General features: G+C 32.7%; 1 protein-coding gene across 2 annotated transcripts; it reads left to right on the top strand.

Annotated features, from left to right (window-relative positions):
• The first annotated feature begins 134 nt into the window (after positions 1–134).
• LOC140444202 (cholinesterase-like) lies at positions 135–25515 on the top strand. Of its 2 annotated transcripts, none has more exons than XM_072535934.1 (11): positions 135–273; positions 344–493; positions 2640–2771; positions 6755–6908; positions 7140–7325; positions 9599–9798; positions 13315–13456; positions 14075–14247; positions 16506–16638; positions 16717–16852; positions 25281–25515. In XM_072535934.1, exons 1-11 carry the CDS (start codon positions 229–231, stop codon positions 25465–25467), a joined length of 1638 nt encoding a protein of 545 aa, XP_072392035.1. In that variant the 5' UTR covers positions 135–228; the 3' UTR covers positions 25468–25515. The 2 variants fall into 2 exon arrangements, with proteins under 2 accessions (XP_072392035.1, XP_072392036.1); XM_072535935.1 differs by lacking the exon at positions 25281–25515 and adding an exon at positions 21371–21599.
• Positions 25516–25850: the final 335 nt, after the last annotated feature.

Here is a 25850-nt window from a genome sequence, read left to right as displayed (position 1 = left end):
AAATGTTTTAGATTAATAAATTAAAATTTTAATTTTGCAGCTGTGTTTGAATTAAATAATCTCAAAAACCTATCGATTGAAAAAAATATAATATTTATTATCACTTTTGAGGTACTTACTAATTTTCTGATTATCTTCAACATAATAATATATAAAAATTCCACTACAAATAATTTATTGCATGATGTAATATAGTGCTATTCGAGAAAACGAATAGTTGATAATAAAATGTTTAGATTACTGTTTCTTCTATTAGTGCATTTTATATTTAAAGTAAGGAAAACATATTTATTTCTAATACAACCCTTATAACTTTTATTTATAATTTTCCTTGATTGCACAGGTGCATTGCGATGACGACCTAATAGTTACTCTACCAAATGGACAGATCCGCGGAATCACCGTAACGCCACCTGTTACTATAGACCTCACGTATTATGCATTTTTGGGGATACCGTTTGCAGCCCCACCAGTTGGTGAATTGAGATTTAAGGTACGCTTTGACAAATTAAACTATAAGGTTGAACATAATAAAAGCCTTTATTAATTTTCATAATAATTATAAAAATACTATTTCATTAGAATTTCACCTGAAATTTTTAATACCAGTATATTATCTAATCTCATAAATATAAGTAGATGTTAATTTCATTATTGATTAATCAGTTATTATAACCAAATTTAGTTTCAATGTATTTTGAGAGTCTTTGCCTGAATAATGATATCAATATTTTGTAGCAGCTGTTTAACAATGTTATTTACCTATAGCCGTTGCCTTGTTTGGTGTCCCCTTTGTTTATAATAAGAAATATTTACCCTGTTTTCCATTTTTCGGCCATTTTTTCTTCTTTCCAAATACTCATTATTAAGACGTATATTTTTCGGTGCAGTGCTTCATCGCCTTGTTTTATGAGCTCGTTTGGGATTTCGTCTGGGCCTACTACTTTCTCTTACTTTAGATTTCTTTCTGCACGTAAAAAATCCTTCTAGCACTGATTTTCGATTCCGTTTTTATCATCAAGGTATATTCCTTACGAGTATTCGTAACTGCTTTCTTTAGCCTTAAATAATTCTTTGTAATCTTCCTCCCATATTTTGACGTCAATCTTAACTGTTAGTTTTCCTTGTTGTGTGATTTGATATATTTATATAGCTTTACATTATTCATGCATTTATTTCCAACTCTTTTGACATCCTAAATTATTCTATTCTATTTTTTTTTTTCAAAATATACTCTATTTGATTTCCCTCAGTTGATCCTGGTATTAGCCATGTTACCTTATGCTCTTTTTTGTTATTAAAGTTTATGCACATTAGAAACGTATCTGTTGCTACTGTTAGGTTAAAAATTATTGTCTCATCAGTACATGTAATTGTGTAGAGAGTTTTCTTTCCATCTACGACTTTGTTTATGTCTTCCTTTTTTATCATTGTGTTGAAATTGTCTACTAAAATTAATATGTCATTCTTGGGTGTATTTTCATATATTTCTTTGAGTTCCTTACAAAAATCGGTTTTTCTTCCTTTCTACTTAAAGCTCATTTATTAAATTAGATTGTCTGTTGTTTATTTTAAAATAAAATAGTCTTCCACTTCTTCTTCTTTCGTTCCATCTTTTATCGAAGCTTGAAAATCATCATGGCTATGAAGACCATGTTAACGACCGCTCTAAATAGTTCTTTCGTCTTCCCTCACTTCGTTTTTTTTTAATTTTTGCCTTGCATAATAAGTTGCAATAATGAGTATCTTTGTCCTCTCATTAAATGATCTAAGTACTCAAGTATTCTTCTTTTGATAGTCAATATTATTTCAGCTTCATTTCCTATTCTTCTAGTAACTTCGATCATTATTTGAGTCCATGATAGTCGTAGGATTCTTCTGTAATAACAAAATCCAAAGGCGGCCAACTAACACCGACAACAAAGAAACTTTTTAAGTTTAACAAGTGATGCAGGTGCTATTTAGTCTTCCACATATTAGCCTTAACATTTACCGCCTTGTCTCTTAGATTACTGCTAATTTGTAAGGCTATACCATCATGACCCTGATTAGCATCTCTAGAATAAAACATTAAGTATTTCTTTTTTACTGTTGCCCTTTGGTCTTTCCATCGAAATTCTTGTAACGCTAAGATTTCGATCTTATACTTTTCTATCTCTCTTTCATTTCACTGGCTCTTAATAGAGTATTAATATTCCATGTTCCTATTCGCATTCAGTTAGTTTTTCTTTTATTTTTTGTTTTTTTTGCTCCTTTTACTGTCTTTTCACTATTTATAACCAATTTTCATTCCTTCTTTTTATCAGTTGCTGCATTTTTCCTTAGTCATTTTAAGCATTGATTATTTTCGCTAGTTCAACTTCTGTCCTTGGGCTTCTCATGGGAGATCTTTGACTGACTGTTCTAGCTTTATCTTTGTTTTCCTGTGATCTATTGTGTTTTTAAATTATTTTTACACCACAGTATTTATTTACAGTAGTTTGTATCTTAATTGTGCCTGGTACCCTTTTTGTCTTAATTTTTTCATGTCTTCTTTCGAAGGTTGGCGATCCAAAGAGCAATTATAGTTTTGGAAACTACCAACAACAATAACAACTAAAATAGTTGTTTATTATTGTAGTAATATTTACCGTTTTTAGCCTCCGCAACCTGCTAATAACTGGGATGGCATTTTAGAGGCAAATAATAGCAAAATCTCCTGTTACCAAACAGACAAACCTGACGATTACCAAACCGAAGATTGCCTCCATTTGAATGTCTATACCCCTAATGTAAGTATAAAAATTTCAATAAAACTGTATTTATTTTATCTTTACAACGTCTTGTTGTAAGTTTACTTAAACAATCTTAGCTATATTGATTTATTTTACAGATTTCTTTGGTTGTATTTTCGTTTTTCTTGTGTGACTTATTCCTAGGTTTCAATTAGTAATATTTTATTATTAATTCATCTCGTATGGTTGCACTTGGCAAGTTGTTTTTTTCATTATAAGTAATACAGTGAAACTTCTTCATAACGGACACCAATGGAAAAATAATTGGCCGTTGTGTATAATAGTCCGTTGTGTAGAGTTATCGCATAATCAATTGAAACAAAAAGGATGTTTTAATTTGCTTGATCCTTAATTATTATTTTCGTACATATGTACAAGTCTCTTAATTTTAGGTAAGCATCATTTAAATTACTTACAGTTGTAGTAAGTTCTAGTTCAATGAAAATTTAAAAATTTTTAAAACATCGAAGATTTTTACTTTTACCAATCACCAAAAAATTTTCTTTTTCCCCATTTAAATTAGACACAATAATGTCAGCCTTTTCTTAGCAGATTTACTCCCGATGCACTTTTCATTACGAAATATAAAAGTTTTACTTGATGAGGCCAATTCATCATATTGCAACCCTGAAACAAATTTTGGAAAAAACACTAGAATATGGCATTAAAGTAGACTCTGTGAATAAAAGATAAATGTTCAAAATAATGGAAGGGCGAGGAATACCAAATCAGTTGGTAAATTTAACAAAACTAACTCTTCAAAAAGTTGAATTTAGAGTAAGAATTCAGGGGGATAAGGGAGAACTGCCTGAAACTTTTAAAACAAATAACGTGCTGTGCCAGGGAGATCCTTGCTCCTGTATACTGTTCAATCTGGCTCTGCAGAAAGCAATACGTATATTACAAATCACAACCACTGGTTTAATATATAATAAATCAGTGAAAATCCTGGCTTATGCTGATGATATCAATATTGTTGGGAGAACGGAAAACGCTGTCTGAGAGGCGTATATATCATTAAAAGAATCAACTACAAAATTGGGTTTAATAACACACACCAACAAAATGAATTATATGAAAATAAGCACGCAACCCCAAATCCTACAACCACTTGTTATAGAAAACGACGTCGTCACAGCAGTGAACGAATTTGTATACCTGGGAGCGCTATCAGAGTGGAGCCATACCTCTTTTGGTTTGCAGGCCGGGCGGAGCCGGCTGGTTGGCTACGTTCATCACGCAACCAAACCCCCGCCATTCGAAAACCGGCCTCCTCCTACTGGTCTGTTCCTTTCCCTTCCGATCCGGAAAATAATAAACCAGCAGCGTGTGGCTTTTTATGGTCCGATGAATGGCCAGCTAAAATCGCTCGAGATCCACCACCCTCCTCTGCAATTACTAACTTAACCAAGTCAAATCGAAAGCAAATAATATAATAATAGAAAAGTTTAAAATAGTAAATTTATAAAAATAGAAAAATGGACATTCACAAACATAGAAAGGCAAACATAAACATCTACGCTGCCAATAGATAAAACCCTAACTAGACAAGCGTAGATCCCTTGATAGGAAGAAGCCGGTACTTACACTCGAACTAAAATTGCCATAAGCCACTTATGCTAAGACCTCATAAAATGACTAATAATATGGATACTACCCTCAATTGCCTCAGTAATAAAATTGCGGACGTCGAACCTTAAAAGGTTAAAAATTCTTAGAACACGAAAATTTGACTGACTCCAACGATTAAAGGTGCCATGCAAATGGTTTTCCCAGGATATCGGGTTTTCATGGCCTAAAGGAATCGAGGCTCAGTGTACAGCGCCGTTTTGTTGGCGGCGGCTGTACTTAGGGCTTCAGGATCCTCCCAGCTGACGGCAACGTCCACGACAATTACCCGCTCATCCTGTTGCGCGACAAGGTCAGGTATCTTTAAAGTGCCGTCGGCGCATCTTATTCGCGGCCTTAAATCCACCCTTTCTTTTCAACTGCTTTGCGAAGATATGTAACAAGTTGATCGTGTCTCTTAATTCGGTGCTAATGTACTGCGGAGCACTTTTGTAAAACGTGACTAAGGCTCTTGTTACGTTCGCATGCCTTTCGGCACCTACGCTCATGTAGTGGATTTGAAGGGATCCCTCTAGTTGGAAGTAGATATCCTCGCAGTTGTATTGCCTTAATAAAATCTCTCCCCGACCAGTAGGGCGGCGGATTGCTTATCCAGACAGAGCTTTCGGAGTGTGAAGAACCCTGACAAAGTCCGTTTCCGCTATAGCCGTCTTCATGTGTCTGAACTGCCAGACGATGTTTGAGTCCATTTAAAGACTTTCTCCCAGAGACGTGACATATATGGTAGACTGATGGTTAAAGACGTAGTATCAGTTGCTAAGCTAATCAATTTAGTCAGTCTCCTTCTCATGATAGCCGGGACGTGCATAGCCATGGCCATAACGCCCAGACCAGCCTCTTTATTGGGAGCGTAGATGTAGGCATCGGTACACGTTCGATTGAGGGACAGAATCTTCCGAACCGCTATACGTACGGACCTTTCAACGCCCTTCAGCGTTTTTATCGTGATTGTGGGACTCTGGAGCTTGTCAATATATCTTGGTAGCAGAAACACTAAAAGCAATACTACTATAGGACGTCTGAGGTGGATAGGACATGTAAAGGTATAAAACAAAATGATCCAGCTAGAAAAACGCTTCTTGATAGACCCATTGATTGGAGAAGAAGAGGAAGACCCAGAACAAGGTTCCTTGATAATATCGATGAAGACATGAGAAATATGGAAATATGTGCCTGACGACTGGAGAAAAATTCTTGAGGAGGCTAGAATCCACGCAAGGTTGTAAATCCAGAATGATTATGATGACTTGGTAAGGCTCGATAACACAGACCAGTCTCGTCAGTGTTATAAATATCTTCAGGTAATGGCAGTTTTCTTTACCACTCTGAAACGTCGTCAAGGTTAACATTTAAAGCTTCTACAGATATTTCTATAAAATTATTGTTACGTCTTAAACAAAACTTGTCAAGCTAACCATTTAAACTTTTAAAATTCAAATTGAGTTCTTTCGCCACCTCTAAAGCTCTTCTTTTTACTATCGTTTCAGATAATCTTTCTTTTACTTCTTACTTAACAAAACCAATCGTACACTATAGTATCGATGGCAACACCTTCAGTTTTAATTCTCTTTTTTGTTGAGCATTTCCACTTTCACTGAGTCAATAACTTGAGTTTTTTCTATTTGAAACTATTCGGCCAAAACTCAAACATTATAATTATTTTTTTCAGATGCTTCTATCACCGATATTTTTCCTACCAAACTTAAAATCTTTCGTAAAGTCGAAGACATTTTAAAGTACCTAAAGTAACTAGTTTTATGACCATCAGTACCCACTTATATAGTTAGTTTTATGGCTACAATAAGTTATGTAAATATTTGGATTTCCGGAGCTCCAATTTTATTTTTTTAATCGCCTTTACCTGACTGTCCGTTGTTTGCAGGTAAAATTACAATTATTCCTTAGAAAAACTGAAGATAAATTTTGTCCGGAGTCATTGTAAAGAGAGTCCGTTGTTCGGAGATGTGTTCCTATTTAAACACATATGAAATGTTCGGTGACTTAAAAGCTGCCCATTCAGCAGATATTTACGTTGTGGAGAGCTGTCCGTTAACAGAAGTTTTACTGTATATGCTTTTCTTGACTCTATTTTCAATATTTTATTTTCCTTCCTATTGTGCAGACTTTAGAGCCATATGTATCTTTTCTTGTTTTTTCTAGTATATTTTTCAGCCTAAGAGAAATACTGCAACCTGTAATAAATCAGTCTACTTCTTAGAGTTTTATTTAAACATAGCTATCAACAAACTTCATGTCTTTAGAACTGATTACTAGCTTTTAGCTACCCGTCATTTCAATTGTTTTATTGTATCTTATTCAAAATTTACTTTATAAAATTTTCCCCTTTTCAGAATCCTTCTAGCGGTAAAAAGACTCCTGTGTTAGTGTTCATATATGGAGGTACTTTTGTACATGGACACGCCAGTTATAGCCCTAAGTCTGTAGCTTTCTTGATGAGGGAAAATGTCACAGTGGTTACATTCAACTATAGAGTTGGACCTTTTGGTAAGCTTTTTAAATTTACAAACGTTTATATGTCTGTAAGCGTTTTTCTTAGAAATTAAACATTTTAACATCAGACGACATTTTTAATTGCAAACTACTTATACTGTTAATATCATATACGACGATAACTACAGGAAATTTACAAAATTTAAAATTTCCATTAAACAAAGAAATTTGTAGGAACCCGAAATATTTAATATTTTTACTTTTTTTAATAAACAAACTTTACAGGATTTCTATCAACAGAAGACACTGTAGTTCCTGGTAATATGGGTCTTAAAGACCAACAATTTGTTCTGAAGTGGGTGCAGACTAATATCCATCTTTTCGGAGGTAATAAAGATAAAGTAACGCTAATGGGCCAAAGTGCTGGAGCAGCGTCAGTTACATACCAATTGCTAAGTCCTGGATCGGCTGGTAAGCGCTTAAATTCACAGAGATTTTGTTTATACATCAAAAAGATTAGTTAAATTTAACAATTCCATTTTAAAATCGATTTAAAATTGCAAGACAAACATTATTATTCTTATTAGCGTTTTTTGAATTTTTCTTATGGATTCTAGTATATCTTAGTTGGATATTTGTACCAAATTGTGATATTTAAATACAGATTTTCTTATTTTCAGTTTTTATTTACACAACTTTTATTAACAATAACAAGCAAAATATAGTTGGTAATATTTATTAATTAACGTTACAAATTTTATTTCTTAGACTATCCCTACAATTTATCTTATCTGTACTGATATCGTCTACTTGAATGTCTGGAAATTTTTTGATGCCGCTCTGTCTCGCTTCCAATGTTTGAATTATGCTATGGACTTGTCTGGTCTTCCTAGACTAGTCGCAGGTCATCGAACGCCAGACTGTTTTCCGATAGGCAAGGAAGTAGCGTAAAATTACATTTTTCCAAGGACCATTAATTTAAATTTCTCTGCGTTGATTGTACGAATAAGGAGTTTGCCGTAGCGATCTTTGCTGGTTCGATGGAAGATTTTTCTTAACGCACAAATCTTGTGAGGTACTCTTTAGCCCCGAAGGACCAGATGGGGAATCTAGTACCTGAAAGGTTGTTCCCTTGACAAGGGATATGGGTAAACATTAAATTGGTAAAAGTCCTAATTAAGATTAGTCAAAATGTATCTTTATTAAAAGGAATAATAGCCTATAGCACTTTAGAAAATATCGGTTATAGATAAAAACAGTAAAGGTTTATGTGATATTCAAACCGTTGTTGGATCGGCAAATCGTTTTCTATGCACTCTCGACACATAATGGCAATATCGCGACTTAGAACAATTGAGATGTTGAATAAGTAGATATAAGTTTAATTATTACTTACAATAGGGACAGCATCTAATTATTTTTAACACACTCACTTACTGCCAACAATACTGGAACAAAACTAGGTAATAGAGATATAGTGTATAATAAGAAATAAACTTTGATCAGATAAAAGGCATATATCGAGCACAGTTTAATTAAGTCTTGCCCAAGTACTTTCGATCCCTAGATCATCTTCAGGGGCATCTGAAATAAGCCAAGAAACGTTTTTTTATAACCAAAGAAATTGATTAACTTCGATAAAAACTCGAAGTTTTATGGTTGAAAAAAGGTTTTTTATATGATTAACGTTTATAGACTTACTTCGTCAATTGTGGCCTATCCGGCAAGAACAAGATGTCATAAACATATAATTGTACATTACACTACACTACAATAGTGTAGTGTAGTGTTTTGTAGTGTAGTGTAATGTACAATTATATGTTTATGACATCTTGTTCTTGCCGGATAGGCCACAATTGACGAAGTAAGTCTATAAACGTTAATCATATAAAAAACCTTTTTTCAACCATAAAACTTCGAGTTTTTATCGAAGTTAATCAATTTCTTTGGTTATAAAAAAACGTTTCTTGGCTTATTTCAGATGCCCCTGAAGATGATCTAGGGATCGAAAGTACTTGGGCAAGATTTAATTAAACTGTGCTCGATATATGCCTTTTATCTGATCAAAGTTCATTTATTCGAGCATTCAACCTTATATTTATTAATAAGAAATAACTGGTCGCAAGCTCTTGCTTGTCGGACCTTTCCTTACGAAGGTTGCTTGACGACTGTATTATTTTTGAGGAACTTGTTTGTCTTTCGTTGTTAATCGTTCAGGTCCGAGAATGGACCAAGTTTAAAAATAAGGGGAATATTTAAACAAAAATAAGAAGTTGTTAAAATGTACAGATTTATGATAAATTTGTACATTGATAGTAAAGTTCTTTTCATTAAATTCATTATTTATTGTGTTCAAGATACTAAAGATCTTTTATACAGTCTACGATTAGGGCGGCATCTTTGACATACCTGAATATTTTATAGATTTCAACCATCAAGAAACAATTATTTAACGCTATTTTAAACAGTAATATTAGATATTAAAAATCATGGAAATATCATGTCTCTGTTTGCCGCTACGCTTAATAGATACTCTATCTGAAGCGTCTCTATTAATCTTATAGCTTGTATTTCGAGTGTATTAATGATTTATGAGCAATCTGGTATCATACAAGTCCAGGCCAACTAAGTCCAAACATTGCAAAACCAATCTAAGTGATAATCTATCAAAAGCTTTCTCGAAGTTTATAAACTATATGTAAATATTTTTACGTAACTATATGCTTATATTAATACTCTTTTAGGCTTATTTGTTGGTGCTATAGCAAACAGCGGTACAGTTTTTTGTAATTGGGCTTACCAAAGCAACGCTTTAGAAACCGCGTATGGTATAGCAAACGAAATCGATTCTACGTTTGGACGAAACAAGACCACTCAGGAATTGTTGGAGTTTTTACAAAGCGTTGATGCTTCTGTCATCCACGCCACTTCAGATAAATACAAGGTAAGACTTTTATTAGCTTTTTCAATAAATTGTTGTAAATGTAACAAAATAAACTTAAATAATACGAAATTATTATAATATTATGAAAAAAATCCTGACTAAAGTAAGCCCTGGAATAAGCTTTTATCGGTATTAATGTTAGTTATACTCATACAAGAAATTTGAAATAATTTTAACGTAAACTAACTTTTTAATCAAATCAAGCCCTTTTTTCATCTAAAATATGTTTAAGCTCTTTTGGTAAGTTTTGTAACACACACAAGAGAGTTTTTTCTTGGGAAACTAGGTCACTTAAAGTTAACATTATGTCTATTATAACTCAATACTGCTAATACAGCAACTAATGTAAAAAGCTAATTACATTACAATATGATATAAGTGTCGTTAATTGCTTTTTTTAAGCAGCGCAAGAAAAACATTTCTAAATATTGTTTTCATTTCATCAAAAGTCTGCCATATATTAGTATAATCTAAAGCAGACTGCTTAAATATCTACAAATGTATGAATGTATATTTTAAAGATCCTTTTTTGGAATTAAATATAATAAAAACAGTATAAATGAAAATAGCAGAGAAAGTACACATAAAGAGTCCTTTTATATATTTATTTTTAATGCATATACATTGTACTATCTCCAAAAAATATTGACTTTGGAATAGCTCTTTTAATTACTCTGTGATAAATTTACTAGAAAGTGGAAAAACATTGGACTACATTTGATATGTTGAAGTATTATAAGATTCAGTATAAATATACATTCAAAAACTCAAGAGGGCACAAATTTATGATTGATTTTATAGTCACTAATAGAAAAATACATCCAAAGCAGATTCTAGATATCCAAACTTTAATCTCAGCAGACGCAGGGAGTGAACACAAACTAGTACTAGCAAAAATAAGAATGAAAATAACACCAAAACATTTTCTACAGGAAATTACCAAGAAAAAATTCAATGTAGAATCACTGCGGAACGGCTCTATAAGATTAATGTACCAAAGGAGGCTAGCACAGAAGATACAGCTGAAACAAATAGAAGACATCGAAGATATAAACGCAAGCTGGGAGAAAATTAATAAAGAAGTAGCAACAGAAGCTCTAGAAAAACCCAAAGTCATCTTGAACAAAAGAAACTACAACAATACATCATGGTTTGGAAAAGAAATAAAAGGGAAATGTTAAGAGAAACGAGAGGCCTACACGAAGTACAAAACATCAAATACTCCAGAATCCCGAGACACTTATAGAAGAATACAACTTCTATGGTACACAAAGACAAATATGGAGATTTATAAGAAATCAACGGAAAGAAATGGCAGAATTGAAGGAATACAATAACATACCAGCAAACAAATAGGAAAGAAACCTGACGGAACTATTTAAAGAAAAAGAAAATAATAATCAACTCCCTAACGTACCTGAATTGAGGTAACAAAAATAGAAATCAGTTTCCAGGAAGTAAAGATAGCCATACATTCTCTCAAAAATAGAAAGTCACCAGGACCAGAAGAAATAACTAACGAGCTTCTAAAATACGGAGGAGAAAGTATAATCCTAGATATGACAAAAACTAATATTGTATTACAAGGTACCAGATGCATGGAGAAACAGGATAATGATACCAATGTTCAAGAAAAGAGATAAAAAAGACCTCAGCAATGATAGAAGTATAAATCTACTGAACACCGCACTTAAACTTACTACAAAAGTCGTAACCAACAAAATTAATAAACTAACAACTTTATTAGATGAACAACAAGGATTCAGATATGGAAGATCCTACGTAGACGCCGTAGTTGTATTAAGACAAATCACAGAAAAGGTCATCGAGTACAATAAACCAGCATATATCTATGTTTTATAGACCTAACAAAGGCTTTCGATCTCATCCAAGTCGAAGACGTGTTACACCTACTGTATAAAAGAAACATATCAATCAATATTATCAAAAACCATCGAAAACATCCACTTCCATAATCAAATACAGGCAGATAAATGGAAAACTAACACAGTGTATACCAGTACAAAGCGATGTCAAAACAGGGTGACTCATTAAACCCACTTCTATTTAATTTATTAATGGACGAAATAATAAAAGCGGTACGTAACGGTCATGGTTACAGAATGGGTAACGAGGAATGCCACATATTATGTTATGCAGACGACGCCGCATTAATCGCCAAGAGAGAAGACGAGCTACAAAGATTATCTCACATCTTCAATACAACAGCCAAGAAATATAATATGATAATATCAGCAGAAAAAAACCAAATATATGACAACATCTAAATACCCACTAAGATGTAAAATCTAAATTTATGGGAAAATAATAAAGCAGGAAGTAAGGTTTAGATATCTGGGAATAGATATAACTAGTTACGGAGGTATTGAAGAAGAAGTACGACAACAAAGCTTAAAAACAAGTGAAGCGGCGGGATCTCTTAATGACACAATCTGGAGGAACAAACACCTAAGACAAGACATAAAAACGAAAATCTATAAAGCAGCAATTAGATCTATATTAACACATACGGTAAAGACAGGACCTGACACATCTAAAACAAAACGACTACTAGACAAAAACTTATACATCGGAGACATAACCTGATACATCTAAAACAGAGATGAAAATACTTCGACGAATATCAGGGAAAAGTCTGTTAGATAGAGAGAAAAGCAAAAACATAAGAAAAGCATGGAATATAGAAAACATAAATGGATGGGTGACAAAACGAAAACAGGAATGGAACAAACACATTAGTAAAATGGCAGAGGATAGGATAGTACGAATAGCACGAAATAAGTCACCAAATGGACGAAGAACTAATGGCATACCAAGATAAAGATGGTGGTATAATTTAAATAATTTAGGAGGCTAATATTGTAGAAGAAACAGGCTTTAACGCCTACATATAAGAATGAAGATGAAGAAGGAAGAAGTATCTTAAACAAATTTTTGTCACGACGTATTAGGACATCAGCAACACTACTACTAAAGTTGTTTCCCAGTCTATGGGAGGAATAAGACCAGTAGTTCATACTATAATAGATATAACTAAAAGATATAAACAAGAAATCGCAAATAAAAAGGGACAAATAAATTGTTAATAATTAAAATATTGAAAGTATCAAAAATCATATTTAAGCAAGGCGTAGTGACTAAATTTTCAACAAGCCTTATAAATAAGTAATATATTGACCACAAATAACGATTTTTTTGATGCTTCTATATATTGTACAATCATTATGAAATGGTCATTTCCCTCGGGTATGAAAATTTGTAGTCCAACCCGCAGGCAGTGTAGCAAAAAGTAGATTATACACTGAGTTTTCATCGATTTTTGGTCACTTTGAATTACATTTTTTTTAACTGAATTCGTGCTTTGTTAATATGAATTATAAATAAGATTGATGAAATAAAACAACTTTATCGGAACCGGAATCCATTAGTACATATATAATTGTCTAAAATATACTCTTATATTTTTCCAAATAAATATATTGTTATTTGTTTAAGGTATTTGCTCCAGTTATTGAAGTTCCTCATGATGGAGCTATTATATCAGAGAATATGTACGATTCATTGGTAAATGGAACTTTTAATAAAGTTCCTTTATTAATGGGTTTTAATTCCGAAGAATCGATTGGAATGGCAAAAGGTATAGTAAATAAGAAATGTAATGTTTGTTTTGCATATAACTATAAAGTTCAGTTTAAGCTAGTGGACTGGTTTACACTTACATTCACTAGAATGTGTAGAACAATAAAATAAATAAGTTTAGAAAAAATATTATTTTAGAGTCAAATACATTTATGCAAATTAAATATTACATTAAATTTTTAACAAAGTAGAATATTGAAATCAAGGACAGAATTTCTCCAAGAAACTGTGAAGAAAATAAAGGCAATGCATTATATGAACGATTAGGGCAGGATTAAAGAGATAAACAGGAAAATAAATCCACCATCATTAATAAGTCTTAAGCTAAGACTTATAAAGGGACGCTAGACTAAATCAATTAAACATTTGATCGACATTTGGATTTGTAATTTATTAATTTTTGAATTTTTAACTTTTAAGTTTCTACAAAATTATTTTATAAAGGAAAAATACATAATATTATACAGTCTAAACATTAAAAATGTGCAATTGTAATACACCAATAATGATTCTAGTCTACTCACAGAAAAAATGTAATAGTCAATAATCATAGATTTAATTGTTAAATACTTATATCTTAATTACAACACTTTTTTGTTCTGTATTAATTTTGTAGATATAGATGCCTGGAAAAATTTTTGCAAAGGTTACGACCGCGATCCCAGCACCCTTGTTGACCCTGACATGCATATTGAGGACGACGAAACTAAGCTGACAGTGGGAAACGCAATAAAAAATCTTTACGTTGGTAATAGTACATTTGAGGAGGAATACGGAAAAGGAATTCAAGTAGGTTATTATAAAATAAAAAAAAAAAAAATAAAAATAGTTATTTATTTATTGTGTGATCTGTGACACGTATATTATACAATTTTATTATTTAGTATTTTATGCATTGCTTAAAATATAATACAATCATATTACAGGTTTACAAACGTACGTGGAGCAGTGTCCTTTGGGTATCTAGTGATTTGTAGCTGTCCACATTCATAATGTATTGGGTTTTGATTCTGTTTAGAATTCTGTTACATGCTAGATCAAATCCCAGTCGTTTTTGAATGATACTGGACATTTTGCTATTTTGTTGCTCCTTTTACTTTCCATGCATTCCTGAGGTTTAACTCAAATTCCATGTCACAGCTGGTTATAATTGGCAGCACTTTATCATCATCATCATCATCACCCAGCCTTTTGCGCCCACTGCTGGACATAGGCCTCCCTCATTTTTGTCCATTGTGCTCTATCTTGAGCAACTGTCATCAAATGTCTTAACATTTTCTTGAAATCGTCAGTCCAACGAGTATAAGGACTTCCTCTACTTCTTTTGTCTAACCTCGGAATCGACTTAAGCAATCCCTTTGTCTACCTTTCATCACTGATTCGGGCAACGTGTCCAGCCCAGTTCCATTTCAATGTGACAGTTCGGGAAATTACATCGGTAACTCCTGTCCTTTGTCTTAAGTCTTCATTTCTAACTCGGCCACGAAGCGATATACTTTGCATTGACCTTTACATTTTCCTCTGAGCTGTTTGCAGCATTTTAGAAGTTGTAGCTTTCAATGTTAAAGTCTCGGCGCCATAGGTCATCACAGGTAACACACTGGTTAAATGGTTTACGTTTTAAAGAAATTAGTATATCGCTTTTACATATGTCTTTAAATTTTAAATAGGCTGCCCATGCTTTTTTCTCAAGACGATTCATTACTACTCTTGTAAGAAGTTTTTATAGGTGACTAAGAAGACTCATAGGTCTGTAGTTTTCTAATTCATGGAGATCTCCTTTTTTGTACAATAGAATTACCTCAGCATTAAGCCACTTGTTGGGTATATTACTGTTCAAAAGGCACATGTTAAAAAGGTTTTTTATTTTTTTAGTAGGCAAGTGCCTCTGATTTTAATTACATCAATAACTACACAATCTTTACCTGAAAATTTGTTATTCTTAGTTTTTCTTAAAGCTAATTTTATTTCGTTTATTGTGATTTTCGGTAGTAGTTCTGATCCTTGGTTGACAATGCCCTTTTTCCTTATTAATATTTCTGGTACTTGATCTTCTCTGCTATTTGCTTTATGTTGGCTTATGTATAACAATATGTAGAAGTCTTAAACTCTTTTAAGGGTTTTCTCTCTTTTGGTTGTTAGATGACCATTTCTATCTTTAATCTTTATTATCTGCCTTGTCACCGTTCTTAGTCTTTTTCTCAATACTTTCATACTTCTAATGTTCTCAATGGTATATTTGATTTGTTCTTGGTTGTATTTTTAAGTGTCTTTCACAGCTTTATGTTATCTAACAGCTTTTGATATTTTTTTATTTAATTTTTGTAGCTAGGCAGTTTTCGTTCCGTCTCGCTTCTCATTTCTCTTCTTTTTTACATTAAATGCCTGGTATTTTAGCTAATCTTCTCTTCTTTTTTAGTTCTAGAATATAATTTGTTTTGACTTTCCAGTAAGGAATTTGGTAATTTATTATTTAAGTCGTTTATATTATTTTCTGTTTCAGGACTACTAAGTATGTCGGAAATGCATTGCTGAAAATTATCTACATGTGATGGTTTTATCCATGGTTTTGACTTGTTCCTTGTTTTAATCGTCTTATACCTCTCCTTCGTTCAGCTTGTTTCTAAGTAGCAGCACTTATGTCTTGGTGAATTAGTAAGTTACTGATGTCAATGATTTTTACTACTTATCTGTAGGAAAGTGTATGAGCCTTAATTTGGATGATGTGAGAGGGTCTGCCAGAACTGAAGCAACTGCATGGAGATAGATACAACAACACCAGCAATCATTCTTATTTGTGATATAGACAGGGAAGATAATCATATGGTAGATGCCGATATTCCAGTTTTTACACGGTGTTTCTGGATTTCAATTTTAAAGCTGCTTTTCTCAGAAGTATTTTGAAGGATAAAGTACTATCTAGGGTCACCCCTAAGTACTTTTTTACTGTAGTGATTTTGACTATAATAATTTTATTGTAAATAATTATTTTTGTTTACTATACAATTACAATTTTTAATTTCGTTTAACTAATACTAATATTTTAGTATTTTAGCGACAATAGATTTATTAGACCAATAATAAAGTTCGCAGAACTTGTTTCCAAGCACGTCAAGGATCTATATTTTTACCAATTTTCTTATCACGGAAAACTAGGTCAAAACAATATAACTATTCCAGGTAAATTTCATTAACAAAGTTTTTATTTATAATAGCAGATAAACGCGGCGTCTAAATCTCTCTTTTTTGTCTTTTTAGGTATCGGAAAAGTAGCTCATGCTGAAGACCAAAGATACTTCTGGTGTGAATACGATAGCTACTCAGAATTCCCAAAATCTGACCTTAAAACTGTGCAGAAATACGTTAAACTTTTAGTGAATTTTATGAAATACCAGTAAGTGTTTGGAATATTCAATTAAAAACCACCATTCGCTAAAGTTATACATAGGTAAATTCTTGAGAAGTGCTCTGAAAATATAGATCGATTGCTACATTTGTTTATTGGTATACGGTTCAAGTTAATTACTCAATCTGATTGTTCTTCATATCCGTATTTTTTCTTCTAGTCTCTTCAGTAATACGGGAAATGAGCAGTTAACTTGTAATAAAAACATACAATTTCCAATGCATGATTTACAAAAATGGACGACAGGTAACGCTTCGAAGAGTTGTTTGGAAACTATGCATCTAGGAGTGGAAGATATTCTGTTCAGGACTGCACTTTCAGGACCGCGTGCTGCAGAAGCAGTCTTTCCCAACACTTAAGGATTCCACCGCTCCTCGTTTAAGCTAATATTTAGATATGCGACGTTTATACTGTCGCTGTTTTTGAGTTTTAACCCTTAACTAGTCGCTACATGGTCAAAAAGACCGCATGTATTAAAAATTGCTAATATTTCGGAAAAAAATTACATTTGGCAACCACGGCCTTCAGTAGCTTATTCATTCGATACAAGGAGCTTCAGTACTAAATCAGAGTAGCGGGAGGTTTGTTGATTAGGAGTTACAGCGCAAAGGTCATAATTTCCGCGCGCGTCTAGTCAGCTAAAAAGTTTTTATAAATCGTTTTATTGTGTTTATTATCACCTTAAGGTATGTATAAACGCTAGTTATTTTAAATAATATACTATTATACTTTTGTCTTATTGTTTAGTAACCTTTTGAATATACCTCTCTTTCTTTTACTATGTAATTAGTCATCAAATTTTAAATTACTTTGCAGCAAATTACTATTACGATAATTCATAATTTTCTTTGTTCTATTATTGAGAATCAAATATTAATTTTTTTAAATTTTAAGCTACAGCAAACTTTTATATATAACTTGTTTGGCTTTATATTTTGAATGGACTATGAGAAGGAACAAAGGAGACTTCAAGCCCTCATGGAAGAAGAACCGCTTGATATAGAATACGACGATGACGAGAATAAAGTAAATCTGGAAGTTATTGATGAGAGGTCGGAAGATTCGGAAAGCGAACAAGAACATGATTTAGAGGAAATAGGAGAAGTTTTACTGAATAATGTACAACAAGAAAGTGTTTTTAGGGGAAAAGATGGTACAGTGTGGAGAAAGCATCAAAGAAAACACAAAAGGGTACGTATGAGCAAGCCTAATTTAGTAAAAAACAATCACCTGGGCGTAATAGATTTACGAAAAATTTTATGACATTTATGAAATATGGAGTAATTTCATTTATGGGGACATGATTTACATAATTGTAGAATCCACTAATAAATACATTGAAAGTATAGCAAGCAATTTCTCTAGTGAGAGGGATGCAGAGCTTACAAACCCATCTAAAATTCGCGCTCTTATAGGCCTTTTATATTTGGCAGGGACATATAAAGCCCATCACCTGAATACAGATATAGTACAGAATACAAGATATATGGCAAACTAATGGCGAAATTATCGAAATATTTAGACTAGTTATGTCCTTATCCCAATTTCGGTTTCTTCTAAGATGAATTAGATTTGATGATAAGGTCGGTCGTGAAGAACGTAGGAGACTGGATAAGATGGCCGCCATACGAGTATTTTTTGACAAATTCGTAGAAAAGTGTAAATCGGGATATAACTCTTCGCAAAATTTAACATGCGATGAAATGCTTGCTGGATTTTTAGGGAATTGCCCTTGGATACAATATATTTCAAGCAAACCCTCAAAGTATGGGCTTAAAATTTTTAGTTTATGTGATGCTGAAATGTATAATACCATAAATATGGAGGTTTATGTGGTTCGTCATCCAGATGGCCCATTTACTGTAGACAATTCCCCGAAAGAAGTTGTAAAAAGAATGTGTGCGCCAATAAAGAATTCTGGGCGCAACATTACTCTAGATAATTGGTTCATTAGCATTCCTATAATAGATGTTTTAAAAAAAGAATTTGGATTGACTGTCGTGGGGACCATTAGAAAGAACAAAAGGGAACTGCCCCCTGAATTACTTCCAGAATCTCGTCCTCTAAAATCAAGTATGTTCGCCTTTAGCGATACATGTACCTTAGTGTCGTATATCCCCAAAAAGAAGAAAGTTGTATTACTTGTTTCAAGTCTACATGATGACGACGCTATAGATAGAGAAACATTTGAACATTATAAACCAGAAATTCTGACGTTTTATAACAAAACAAAAGTCCGTCGTTGATCAGCTATGCTCCTCTTATGATATTTCGCGAAAAACAAGACGTTGGCCCATGGTAATTTTTAACACCATACTAAATATCGCAGGCATTAATTCGCTAGTGATTCATGCAAGTAACAACCTTGCTGATAATAAAATGTTAGAAGAAAATTTTTGAAGCATTTAGCATTTTCTCTTATGGATGAACATCTACGGGTCCGAGCAACAGTAGACAATTTAAATAGAGATCTGAAGTTACGTATTAAGGCCATATGTAATATTCCTAACATAGACGGCACTCCAACGAATGAAGGAGTACATGGTAGATGTTACTTTTGCGACCGTAAAAAGAACCGGAAAACAACTGTTTCCTGCTGTAAATGTAAAAAGTTTTTATGCAGAGAACATACACATGCAGTATGCGAAGAGTGCCAAACTGAACTTATTCGGATTAACTAAAAGTTTCCTTTTTTTTTATCGGAGTAGAAAATAGTTTTTTTAATGTTCTGTCCAGTGTTTTTAACATTAGTTTACATTTTATATTATTTTGTAATATGTTACTCTACTTATTAAACCTTAATAAAATCGTGTTTTACTTAAACTGGTTCCAAATACTATTATTAACACAAACTAAGAAGTAAAAGACCAAACGGTCGTTTCGACCGCGCGCGACTACTAATTTTCAAAAATTCCTAGCGACTACTGAAGGGTTAAGATTGTCTATGATAAAATGGGGAAATGTCTTTATTTCTTCATTGCAGTTAGGTTTCTTGTTTTTTGAGGTAGCGTTAAGCTAAAATTCTTGGATAAACAATTTATTGTTTTTCCAAGACCAGACCTAATATCCAACGAGATTCTAAAACACGTAGAAGAAAGTATAACCCTAAAAATGACAAAACTTATACAAAAACCAATAGTGCACTGACAATAACACACGCATGGAGACACAGCATATTGATACCAATGTTCAAGGAAGGAGATAAAAAAGACCACAACAATTAGAGGTATAAATCTACTGAACACCGCACTTAAACTTACCACAAAAGTCCAAACCAACAAAATCAATAAACTAACAACTTTATCAGATGAATAACAAGGATTCAGATCCGTAAGATACTGCGTACTGGTACCGTATTTGTACTAAGACAAATCACATAAAAGGCCATCGAGTACAATAAATCAGCATATCTATGTTTTATAGACCTGACAAAGGTTTTCGATCGCATCCAAGTCGAAGACGTCTTACACCTACTTTATAAAAGAAACATACCAATCAATATTATACAAACCATCGAAAACATCTTCTTAAGAACACTTCTATTTAATATAATAATGGACGAAATAATACAAGCAGTACGTAAATGTTATAGTTACAGAATGGGAAACAAAGAAATCCAAATAGTAGATTATGCAGACGACGTTGCATTAATCGCCGAGATAGAAGACGAACTCCAAAGAATAACACACATCTTCAAAACAATAGCCAAACAATCATCATCATAAGTGGCTCGACAATCCGTTGTGGATCTTGGCCTGCTCACAAAAAAGTCGCCACTCCTGTCGATTTCTGGCAACTTCCCTCCATCTTCTAACCCTTAGAGACAAAACTGAAACAGGAGTGGAACGAACACATTAGCAGAATGGCAGAGGATAGGATAGTATGAATAGCATGAGATATGTCACCAAATAGACGAACAAGTATAGGCAGACCAAGAAAAAGATTGTGCGATAATTTAAACAATTTAGTAGGCTAATATTGAAGAAAACACAGGCTTTAAAGCATACCTACAAGAAGAAAGAATAAGAAGAAGAAAAATGTTATACCATGAAAGTAAATTAGTACAAGTTAGTGAACTATCTAAATATCAGAGGTAGGAAAGAAGACTTAACAAAAACTAGCCAGAAGATCTCACTGGACAATTACAGATGAACTGCCACTGAGCAGTTGATCCCAGAACAACTTTTAACACACTTAAATATAACTTTATATATTTTAATGAGTGGATCGTAAATATGCATTCCATTAAACAAAAACGATTTTTGAGGTAGACAATAAAATAACGTATTTTTTAATTAAAATTATAGTCTATTCTTAGTAAATAAAGTATGTTATTTAAAATGTCTGACTAATTATTATGAACGAAAAATGATTAAAGAAATAATTTAAATGTATCGCATCCCTTAACATGTCCTTTTCATTATAAGTATATTTTTTAATAGCATCTTTAACTAGGTAATCCTATCCCTCACGAAGTACATATCTAACATAAAATTACGATTTTAGGAAACCCACACCGTGGATTGACTACATATTCGACTACGTTATGTGGCCGGAGGTTACAAGTCACTATTTTACATATTTAGATATTGACACGACATTGAGTATGCGATATAACCCAAGAAATTTTTCTTACAATGCATGGGTTGACCTTTACGACAAATATGCTAAGAAACCGTTCATATCATATTGAAAATATGTGTTTTAGTATTAAACAAAATAAAAATTGCTGAATATTGGTTAGAAAAGTATTGTTTTTTTTTCTTTTTTGCCTTGACCGTCTTTTCATGTATAACTTTTATTTTTTTTTGGGTTACTATATTTAGAAAACAATTTTCACTTCCGATGAAAATTTTTATGAACTTCTGAAATATTTTTGATCTTTTCGCACAGAAAAATAATTTTCGCACCGATTACGATTTTCGTCTGTTTTTTTGTATTGTTTAGACTTTGTACTTGATTTTAATTTTACGTTTAAATTTTTCGGTAATACTGTTTCTGTGTTATTTTCTGTTGCTTTACCTACATCTAATTTTAGTTCTTCCTAAAGTTACACGATTTTGTTTCTTCTGTTTCTTTCACTTCTGCATAAATTTGCCTTATAATAATTTTCTATTCCAATTGAAGACCAGATGGAAAGTCCAATTTTTGAAATTTTTCGTTTTTAATACCACTTTGTACCTTTAATTACATAGTGTCTAAGAGTAACACAATACAGAGTAATAACTTGATCACTCACAAGATATAAGTGTTAAAAAAAACCTGTACAGGAAAAGAACTTGACATGTCCATTTCAAACAGGGGAAAACGTTGATGGAAAACTGGAAAAGTCATGGCAATCCTAGTAGTTGGCAATATTGGAATGCAACATTGTGTAACCTGATTTCTACAGATGCCTTCAGTGTCTGTGTTCTTAAGGTTATCTTAGTGCTCACAGTGTTTTATTTTAAAGTGAAAGTGATTATTTACAACGTTTGATACTTTTATCCGAAAATCAAAATAATCATGGCAGATACGGGTGAGTGTTCAAGTGATCAATTATCTTGTGCTCGTGGGAAAAATTCTAAGAAAGGAAAAGGCTTTGGGAGGATGCAAGATGTTTTAAAGAAACTAAAGTTACAGTCTCATGCAACTGTCGAAGCTTGTAAATGTGGTAAAAAATGTTTTGATGCAACTTCTGAACATGAAGACAATTTATTATAAAAAATATCAAATCTTTTAAAAATCATGACTAAATAAACTTATATTTAGCAAGCTTGTTTATCTTGGTTCCTGCGCAATGAAGAAGAGCTAGAAAACCCGAGAATGGGGTTGGTTTTCGAGATTGCACAGTCTGTTATCACGTGAAAATAAAACGGAAAGCCAGTATGGAAGATCCCCAGGTGTGCAATAATACTTTTGTACCATTTTATGGTATAACTCGAGGTAAAGTTAATATTCTTCTAAATAAATTGAAAAAATCAAACAAACATGTTTTTAAAAAAAGTTGACAGCCTTACCGAGCACAAGATTAATCATTTTTCATGTAAATCTACATAATAAAATCTAAGGTCCAAGGTCTAAGATCTAAGGTAAAATAGCAAATTGATCGAAAATCGTACACTCAGCTCGGAAACGGCTAGACGGATCATGAGGTATTAATGAAAAGAGCGGGAGAGACCATTATTATAACAAACATGGCGTATGTCAAAAAGGCACTTTGACGTATTTTTAATGGATCGTGTGGTATAAAGTTATAAACGATTGGATTTTATGTATACAATAAAACTAAAAGGAAAAAAAGAAGACTGCAGAGTATCGTCAAAGTATGTAACGTCTACTTATTGTTATGCATAAACATATATAAAGGGGAAGGTTCACTGATAGACATGGGTCTGTCCAAACATATATATATATATATATATATATATATATATATATATATATATATATATATATATATATATATATATATATATATATATATATATAGGGCATAGTCAAAAGCATGTGACTACAAGAAGACTACAAGGTATCTACAATAACTGGAAAACTGGAATTATATTGTAAAATGGTCTTTTATGACAATGTTTCATTTGATATTTTTCGCATTAAAAATATATTTGCTTTATTTTTGTGTTTTATTTTTTACAAAAAATAGACAGCCAATGATTTTATAGGGAAATAACGTGATAAGTCCTTATTTACAGGGGAAAAGTTTGTTAAGTCCATGTAGACGAATAAAAAATAATTAATACCATAATATGTGATATAAATGTAAAAAAAAACTAAAACGTAAACCAACAACCAATAGGTATAACAATTTTTTTTCTTTTTATTACCAATTAATTTTAGATGTATATAACAAGCGAGTCTTCTACAGCTGGCGCCGCTTCTCGCATCCTAATTTCCAGCGTTTTCTGTCGAAGCAATCTTCAGTTGTTAAATCTCTGGCGGTCATTGCATCGTCGACATCGTCTCTCCAGGATCGTCTTGGTCTACCTCGTTTTCTTCTAGTTGGCGGAGTCTATTCTTCTATTTTTTTTTGGCCATCTATTTTCAGGAATTCTCTGAAGGTGTCCATACCAGTTAAGTCTTTTGGCTTCGATTGTGTCTATTATGTCTAGATCGATCTCCATTTCTCTCCGAATATCTTCGTTTTTCACCCTATCAAGTGAGCTGGCAACATCGTCTCCAGTAGTTCATTTCCATGGCCTTAATTTTTGATTTGTTTCTTTGGTTTATTTCCCAGAGTTCGGCGCCGTACAGCCCAATACTTTCTATTATTGTTTTATAGATTCTTTTTTTATTTTCTTTTGTTATTTTTTTATTCCATAATAGTCCGTGTAGCTGTCTGGTGGCTGATCTTGCTTGGCCAATCCTGGAGTATATTTCTTCGCTACTTCCTGCTTTTGATGTTATTTGGACTCCCAAGTATTTGAAATTGTCTGTTGGTTTTATAGTTTCCATTTCGATTTGTAGGCTTTCTGGTTTTTCTCCTACAACTAAGTACTCAGTTTTTTGTATATTAATTGTGAGGCCCCATTTGGTATACTCATCTTCCAGTTTTCTAAGCATGTAGCCTACATCACTCTCGTCTTCAGCTAGAATGGCTTGGTCGTCAGCGAAGTGTATCGTGTACAATCTATCATCTCCGATTGGGATGCCCATATTGCAGCACTTTCTTCTCCACACTGAGAGTGCCTCATTTAGATATATTTTGAAGAGTGTAGGTGCTATGCAGCAGCCTTGCTTTAGGCCCTTACTAATAGGAATTTCTCTAGTTAATCTATTTCCAGTTTTAATGTTTGCCATATTTTTGTAGAGCTGTTGTACTGCTTGTATATTTTTTTTGCTTATTCCTTGTTTTTCCATTGCTACCCAAAGCATTGAAAGTGGTACACTATCGTATGCCTTTGTCAGATCTATAAAGACTATATGAGTTGAAAGGTTGTGGGCTAATCTTTTCTCGATAACTTGCTTTAGAGAGAATATACTGTCCATACATGATCTGCCTGCACAAAAGCCATTCTGTTCTTCAACATCTGTCATCTCTTTTTCAATTTTGCTTTTTATTATTTTTCCATACAGTCTTGAGAGTGAATTTATGACACTTAGCCCCCTGTAGTTTTAACAATTCTTTCTAAATCCTTTTTTGTAGATGTTGTTAATATGTGCTTTTGTCCACTCCGCATTTTAGATGTATTTTAACATAATCACAGAGTTTTAAACTTTAAAAATGTTCCCGTGAGGAAAACCAAAAATGTGACTTATCAAGTTATTTTTCTGTGGTCTATAATTGTTATGCTATATTTATTGTTATGTGGTTAATTATTTTTTCACTGAGCATAGTTTTAACAATAATTGCTTATTTTTAATTACCACCCTTCTTCTACCCGTTATAAATTATTTATTTAATATAAAATTGCCTTTTTAGGAAACCCACACCGGTGGTTCAGGAAATATTTGACTACGTTATGTGGCCGGAGGTTACAAGTCACTATTTTACATATTTGGACATTGACACGACATTGAGTAGGCGATATAACCCAAGAAATTTTTCTTACAATGCTTGGGTAGACCTTTACGACAAATACGCTAAGAAACCGTTCATATCGTATTAAAAATGTGTGTTTCAATAATATTAAAATAAAAGTTGATGGTAATTAATTAGATAACTAAGTTGTTTTCTTTTCCTTTTTGTTATTGACCATCTATACTTATTGTCCATCATTTTATCTTAATCATCTATAACTTCGGAAAAATTCGATTTATTAGTTACTATAATTTTAATTAATTGTGGACCATATTTGTTAGGTTAAATTTTTATGAAACGTAAAAGAAACAACCACCACTAAAACCAACTAGCATTGTAGCACATTAAATGATGGAAAGTGTTTGAATTGGAAGATTGTTGTATACAAAAAAATTAATAGTGATCGAAACATAAAAAAACATACGGAATGTACCCCTTCAAAAATCACTAATACTACACTAGGCTGCATTA

This window comes from Diabrotica undecimpunctata, chromosome 6 (assembly GCF_040954645.1).
Source record: "Diabrotica undecimpunctata isolate CICGRU chromosome 6, icDiaUnde3, whole genome shotgun sequence".
Taxonomy (NCBI): Eukaryota; Metazoa; Arthropoda; class Insecta; order Coleoptera; family Chrysomelidae; genus Diabrotica; species Diabrotica undecimpunctata.
This window is presented reverse-complemented; position numbering and strand designations above follow the sequence as displayed.

Bases quoted from the DNA above. Each gene is read 5' to 3' on its own strand.
- LOC140444202 (XM_072535934.1), top strand. From the start codon at position 229: ATGTTTAGATTACTGTTTCTTCTATTAGTGCATTTTATATTTAAA. The intron at 274-343 runs GTAAGGAAAACA...TTGATTGCACAG, and splicing joins TAGTGCATTTTATATTTAAA to GTGCATTGCGATGACGACCT. The intron at 7,326-9,598 runs GTAAGCGCTTAA...ATACTCTTTTAG, and splicing joins GCTAAGTCCTGGATCGGCTG to GCTTATTTGTTGGTGCTATA.